We start from the raw sequence: 7,190 nt of genomic DNA, 5'->3' as shown, positions 1-7,190 counted from the left end.
CTTGATGCTGTGCCAGCACAGCTCAGCAATAGACAAAACACTGGTGTGATGCCTACAGGTACAGAGCGCAGCACTGTATGGTTGCTGCATGGAAAGTTAACTCCATCCCAGCCAGACCCAGTATACAAGGAGGGACTGAGAGCTAGGACTGTTGTCTGGAGGCAGACCTTATCAGTGTGCATAAATATCTGATGGGGCAAGGGTGGAAGCAAAGACTGAGCCAGTCTTCTCATGGGTGCCAAGGAAAGGACAAGAGGAAATGGGCACAAACTGAAATACTGGAAATTCCATCTAGACACCTAGTATGTATGTATGTATCTGCATGTGTGATCAAATGCTGAACCAGATTATTGAGAGGTTGTAAGAGTCTTCAACCTTGCAGATATTCAAACTCAACTAGACTTGCTCCTGAAAAACATGCTCTAGTTGACCCTATTCTGTGCAATGTGGTTGAAATAGAGTCTCCAGAGGTCCCTTCCAACATCAGCAAATTCTGCACAGGAGAACTGACACCACCAGTAAAGAAAAATCCATTCAGACCTTGAGGTCCCATTAAGTTTGTTTGGCATTCAGTATGAAACAATAAAAATCTGAGGACTATTTGCTCCTTTGTGGATCTAGGTATGCCATTTGAGTCTTAATCCAGTAACTGTTATAGCAGCTATACCTACAGACCCTTTGACTGAGGAGACACATGTCCATTATGTCAGTGAACTGTACCTGTGGTAGAATCATACCTTCAATTTCAAGAAAAAGAGGAAAATGTGGCTTTCTTGTGTCCAAGACAATCATTATAATACTTTGTATTTGGGAATAACAGACAGCTTCTCTAAGACTTATTACGGAGTTGGCAGCTTCTCCCTTCACTCAGAGGAAGAGTTGAACTTCCAGTCTTTTTCCTATACTGTCAGGCAGGTAAGTTCCATACACTATTTGTGCAAGACTTAATCTGGTGGACACTCTTTGACATTGCTTATCCAGCCTGTAGGTTTGATCCTGTAAGCAGGAGAACTGTCAGTCAAGTTTCTAACAAGCAAAAAGGCTTTATGTACCTGTACAGTTAACATTAGATGAGGTGGAATTCAGAGGTGCTCAAAGACTGACTTCAGAGACAAGTGGGGCAGTTCACTACATTTGGGAATTAGCCCCAATTGTTAAATAAAGGTCCAGGAGCTTTTCAAATGGGCTGATGAAGATAATCAAATTTATGACTATGTATCAAAGATGGTGGAAATTTAAAGATTTTATGAAAAGATTTGTTCAATAACAACAAAATTTTTAGAAACCAATTCCTAGTCAGACCTAACAGAATTAAATGTGCATTGAAATGTGCAGATCATTATCTGCTAAGTCATTTGGTGTACTAAACGAGCTTGTTGGAATAACAGGTGAAGAAACACAGTTTTTAGTCAAGTTCATTTACTTCATTTACCTCGATGGAAATTGACTCCTTGAAAAAGTTTACAAAATGAACTGATGCATTTGAAAGAATTGCCCCTTTCCACCAGCATTGTGGGGGTAGATTGTAATTCCAGATACTATAGAACAACCAGCTATTAAGATAGTTTTTCACATTTTTTTCCTCTACAAATTAGCGTTGTAGCGATCTCTGTTCAGAAAGTCTTTATAAGCACGTTTTGCATCTGCTTTATTGTGCGGGATTCTTCCAAATGGTTCCAGATCATTGAAGCAGGCATCAAACACTTCATCCACAGCTTTTTCCGCAGTCTCTCTGCTAACTTTTCGAACAGCCAGAATGGAACGAATTGCTCTGTCTCGTACACAAGTCTAAAGTGGGAATTAGAAAAAGAAAATGTCGTTATTTGAAAAAAATAGAATAAACCCATTTTTTTCCCTTTTAAAAAAGATTTTGTCAAGTATCAACTCCTACTACATGTGCAATAATTTTGTGTCACAGAAGAGTAAAATAATGTCTGCAATAAGCATTAAAAGACATTTCTGTTCAAATTTGTTTTAAGTATGTGTTTTAGTTTTCCATTGCATACATAAACCTCCAGATAAGAAAAGGATATTCCTCTCAACAGGAAAAAAAATAAAACTTGAGATTTGTTGTGGGTACCAAATATTTGTACAACTCGACTTGCACACAAGAGAAAATATGTCAAAAAGAAACATACATAAATCCCAGTTAGTACTTTTCCGATTGAAATGCTGTAAAACATAAAGGAATGACTCCTCTAATAGTCTTTATTTTGATACCTTTCTTTATGACTACATTTGCTTACACAGTTTGTCTACTAAAAGATAAAAACAACGTTAGCACCTCCAGCTACAAGCTGACTGCTGCTCTAGAATAAACAAAAACAATTATTTGGGACTCAACCTGTAGTCTTCACTACAGATAGAAAGAAGCAACTCCTCCAAGATACACGTGGTGTGACTGGTACCTTCTGTTCTTGACACCTGGTAATATGGTTAGCATAACCAACGGTAAGGCACACATGCACAATATGCAAGTGTGCTGGCCACAAATCACTCTTCCCCCTTTCTCCCCACCTCTCTGCTGCCAAGGTATGGGGGCACCCATTCACAGGGTTATTAAGGCCATTAGCATTATTAAGGCCCAGGTGCTGGGTCGTCAGGATGTGGTTACACACATGAGGTAACTGCACAAGCACATGGAGCATTGGGAACCGGGACACACAGAACAGGAAACTGTCTACAAGATCATGCAACAGTGAGCACTAAGTGGAAGCTAGATCAGCACTGCTGCTGGACAGCAAAACCTGTGAGTCCTCTGGTACCTCCACTGTCATCTTCCTGGAGGACTGAGTGAGTGGCTCACGTTCTTTTGGGTAAAGTCTGAGTCTGGGTTATCATTAGTACATTGCTTATTAATCAGAATTTGACCCGATCTGCAGAGGGTCCAGGAGACTGACAAGTCCGTGTAACTAAGAATTCTAGAAATTCTATGTAACTGTAAGCTACACTAAGTGGCAGAAATTGTAGATAACAACCTATGCTGATTGCGAACATATTATGCAACAATAAAGTGCAAAAATAATATCTAATTATAACCAAAACCCCATGGCCAGTTGTCATTCTTTCAAGGATCTCTAAAACAACCTGCCTGCCCTCTGTAGTGTTGGGTGACAAATGGTTATTTAGACCGCTTGTAATTCAGTTTTCAAACACTTCAGAGTTTTACTGCCTTAGAGTATTCTTGCTACATTTCTCGCAAACCCTGTTTTCGTTTGGTTCTTACTGACCATCCATTGTCAGTGGTAATGCTATAGGACATGACTAAGTACTCTGGCATTTCACTTCAACAAAAATAATAAAGGTCTTTAGAAAAAATAATAAAAAAACACTATGAACCATTAAAGGTTAATTAAGCAAAGGTTGATTGAGTAGCAGGTCCATGGCTTATTCACAAGCAATGGTCCTGTCACACTACTGCTCTGCAAAAACGGAATTGCTGGGGAACACAGAAGAGATGAAGAGTAACAAACTGATGATAATAAATATCAAAAACCATCAAGAAGGAATGCTATTACAGACACACTTTGTAGATATAAGTGATTATGAAAATTATGAAATTAAATTACAGACTAAAGTTACAGGAGGGGCCTGTACCCTGAGTCTGTAAAACAATAGAAGGAGCTAACAGTGTAAAGGAAATATGAAGGTGGGAGTAAGGAGAAGGAATAGGCAAAAATAATGCAGAAAATTCAATATTAGGAGGCTTCTGCTTTTCAGTGAAGTATTCAGTCAGCTGCTACAACTGCAGGACAGAACAGGAACCTCACTGCAGTTTCCTGGCCAAACCAGACAACATCAGGCTCCTTACGCATTTCTACCCCCCCGCCCCTGCCCCCCCTGTTAAGAACATACTCCTGTCAGAGCAATGTGAGGAAGATGCAGATTACTCAGCAGCAATCAATGTTTCATGCAGCTGCAGTTCTGTTCTCTTCTCATTAGTAGAGAGATTTAAGAAAGAATCCAGCAATGGTAAATACTTATAGAAAAAGTGAGTGAGAGGAGCCAAGAAAGAGGCAGTGGGGAAAAAGACAAACATGCTCAACAGCAAAGTAACAAAATGTACAAACTGGACCTAGTACACATCTGAACAAGAACATAAGAAAGAAAAGGTGAGGGGCCTTGAGGAAATTGAGACGTAAAGCAAACAAGAGCTCAGTGGGGCTTAGTAACATGAGAACAAAATGAAGTGGGAGAAATGCAGGGCAGATAAAAGTTGTACAACAGTGTTATGGATTCTCAGACATCTACTTCTTTCTGCAATGAAAATATCGCAGAAAGCGTAAAAGGCAGAGATCAAATATGTAAAGAAGGCTCATAACAAATCAGTAGACATTAATATCTACGGTCTTTACCTGATGGTGTGCTTTCAATCCAAATTTAAACCTGGCTATTTCATTCATCAGCGTACAGTCTCCACTGAGATTAGCAGCTCGAATCTATTGAGGGAAAAAAACACAATGAAATACAAGATCAGAGAAACATGTGGAAATACAAAGTTAAAAAAATAAATAAAGATAACTTTTTTTCTCAGTATCTTTCTGTTGGCTGCTGATAAAGAATATTCCCATTCCACTTGTACTTACTACATACATAATACCCTTTTTAACCACCCACTCAACCCCAATGAACACAAAGTGTTACTGTTCAACCTGTAGGCCAGTAGGCGCCTACAGGGCCACAGGCTCACATATTCTCAATGTTTAAATGAAGGAGCAGAAAAGATAATACTTATATATACGGACTATTAAAAAAACATAGAAATTAAGATTCTCCTAAAACCATCTAGATTAAAAACTGATACAAGAGTCTGGAAGAAACACAGGTACTTTTCAAACAGTACCACCTGCGATACCCAGAAGAGCAGTAATCCAGCAATTATAGAGAATGGCTTTACTGATACCATAAGAATTAAAAAAGCGACAACTTTTTATCTATAAAAAATACAAAGACAATACATGATGATGTGAATCTTTTCCAGAGCAAATATGAATAAAATTCATTTTTATGAAATCTGATCTGTTCTGTATCAAACTTGTCATGTCAATTCTCTTAAATCCTATTTATAGATGAAACCAGGGCATATGTTAAGCCTGGAATCAAATATGTTCTCAAAAAAATACACACCAACTCCGTAAAACACCTTTATATCATTTTATTTTTAAAAAGTATAGTCAAGCCATCTAATTCACACAGTGACAGAAATGTAGTTTCACAATATCAATCATAATGCAAATCTTTTCTGTGGTCAAACAACAGGAATTACATCAGAAATCAACTACAGGCACATGAATACACGAGCTGTGTACATAACAGAAATCCTTACTAGCCTGTGTTCACTGTTTAATTTCACCTCCTAATGCATCAAATTTCTGAGGCCTTTCAACGTGCATATCCCCACATCCTCTGAAATGGACATGGAGTCATAACTAAAAGTATTATTAGCAACATCACAATCAAAAAAATGTGAGAAGACGAGGTTATTATTAACAAAAAAGTATAAACAAAAACCTACCAAACAAACAGATTGCAGGAGAGAAAAGGAACGCTATAAATATTCAATTAAGATGTGAATGTGTTCTAATCTCCAACTGTTCTCATTTGGTAATAACCACTTCTTGTTATGCTTCCACGCACAGGGACCACATTCTACTTAGTATGACACTGACATATTAATATTTGTGAAAACAAAATATTTGTTCTCTGATTGAAACTGTTTAAGTTGATCAGACAGAAAGGACAAAGTGTATTAAGAGAATTAATCAAATGAAGTTTGTATAACAGGATACCTAATTAAACATGAAGCATCCCTAATAACCAGCAGCAATGAATTCAATGACAATGTTAGGAGCATTTTAACTTACCTCTGAACAGGCTAAGTGTTTGACGTTTTTAAACCAGTCAACATGTGCACGGCAGTGATCAAAAGCGTGTATCAATTCATGCGCAACCACCCGGTTCATATGGGATTGCTGGCGAATATTGTTCTGACACAGAACAATCTGTAGAAGAGATACAGGTAGTCTTTTCACCAAGTTTCTTAGAGACCCAATGCAGAACACCTACAGCAATTAGACTCTTTAGATCAATGTTTTTTAACATCAGCAGCCCCACCATTCTTCAATGTACCAGTAGTGCCAGTTCAATACCATAGGACACCTTTCACATATCTTATTTTCATGACTAACTCAGGTATCAGCATGAATAAATCCAGTTCTTTTTTTTCCATCTGGGAACAGAACACTCAAAAAACTGTAGCCTTCTGTAAGATGATAGTATCTGGTTCGGTGCCTACCTGAGATGTGGCAGAATCAAAACCTCCACTGACACAGCCATCGCAGTTTTCGCAAGAAAAGTGCCGGTCATTGAAGACAGTGCTGAAAGGTTCAAATGAACAAAGTTTGGGAGAAAGTTGAGAAAACCTGCTAACTCCCTGTCATACAGATGTTACTACACAAAAGAGGATGAATTAGTTTACATACCAACCAGATTGCTTCATAGCCGCAAGAAGCAGTTGAGCATATGGATCTAGAAAAACAGTGCTGCAATCAATTTCTCTAGAGAAAGGTTTTGAAAGTCATCTATAATTAAAATATGGTGACAGTCAGGAAAGGAAAGAAGCGCTATGTATGCAAACTCATGCTTGCTAGTATTCAACCTGAACGTGATACAAAAGGTCCAACCACCCCCCGACCACCAATGTCACCCACTAACCCATGTCCCTAAGCACCACGTCCAAATTTTCCTTGAACACCCCCAGGGACGGTGACACCACCACCTCCCTGGGCAGCCCGTCCCAACGCCTGACTGCTCTTCCTGACAAGAAATGTCTCCTCATTCCCAACCTGAACCTCCCCGTGGCGCAACTTGAGGCCGCTCCCTCCGGTCTACCCCCAACCAGCGGTAGGTTCAGGGCCCTTACTCGTCTCCAGGCTCATCCGCAGCATCAGCTGGCAGCGGTTGTGGAAGGTGAAGAGGCTGCGCACCAGGAAGCTCTGCGGCTTCTTCTTGCGGTCCGGGAACAGCCGGTACCCGAGGTCATCCTCCTCCTCCTCCTCCCCCCCGCCCGGCGGCGGAGCGCCCCCCTCTGCCGCCATGGCCGCTCCCCCCCCCCTTCCCCTTCCCCTTCCCCTTCCCGGCCACCGTCCCCGGCGGCAGGGCAAAGGCGCATGCGCCGCACTCCCCTCCTC

At 40.2% G+C, this 7,190-nt stretch overlaps 1 protein-coding gene across 2 annotated transcripts; it reads right to left on the bottom strand.

Annotated features, from left to right (window-relative positions):
- Window positions 1-1,225: 1,225 nt before the first annotated feature.
- Window positions 1,226-7,108, bottom strand: ATP23 (ATP23 metallopeptidase and ATP synthase assembly factor homolog). Of its 2 annotated transcripts, none has more exons than XM_035544121.2 (6): window positions 6,923-7,108; window positions 6,483-6,528; window positions 6,296-6,377; window positions 5,865-6,002; window positions 4,356-4,439; window positions 1,226-1,788 (listed from the first exon to the last, which is right to left on the bottom strand). In XM_035544121.2, exons 1-6 carry the CDS (start codon window positions 7,095-7,097, stop codon window positions 1,585-1,587), a joined length of 729 nt encoding a protein of 242 aa, XP_035400014.1. In that variant the 5' UTR covers window positions 7,098-7,108; the 3' UTR covers window positions 1,226-1,584. The 2 variants fall into 2 exon arrangements, with proteins under 2 accessions (XP_035400014.1, XP_035400015.1); XM_035544122.2 differs by having other exon boundaries at window positions 6,483-6,581; window positions 6,923-6,943.
- Between the last annotated feature and the right edge of the window lie 82 nt (window positions 7,109-7,190).

The sequence above is a fragment of the Cygnus atratus genome, chromosome 1 (genome assembly GCF_013377495.2).
Source record: "Cygnus atratus isolate AKBS03 ecotype Queensland, Australia chromosome 1, CAtr_DNAZoo_HiC_assembly, whole genome shotgun sequence".
In the NCBI taxonomy this organism is placed as follows: domain Eukaryota; kingdom Metazoa; phylum Chordata; class Aves; order Anseriformes; family Anatidae; genus Cygnus; species Cygnus atratus.
This window is presented reverse-complemented; position numbering and strand designations above follow the sequence as displayed.

Excerpts from the sequence above, each read along its gene's own strand:
- ATP23 (XM_035544121.2), bottom strand. The coding sequence starts at position 7,097 with ATGGCGGCAGAGGGGGGCGCTCCGCCGCCGGGCGGGGGGGAGGAGGAG. Across the intron at positions 4,440-5,864 it reads AACACTTAGCCTGTTCAGAG|ATTCGAGCTGCTAATCTCAG; the intron begins GTAAGTTAAAAT and ends TTCCCTCAATAG. Across the intron at positions 1,789-4,355 it reads GATTGAAAGCACACCATCAG|ACTTGTGTACGAGACAGAGC; the intron begins GTAAAGACCGTA and ends TTCCCACTTTAG.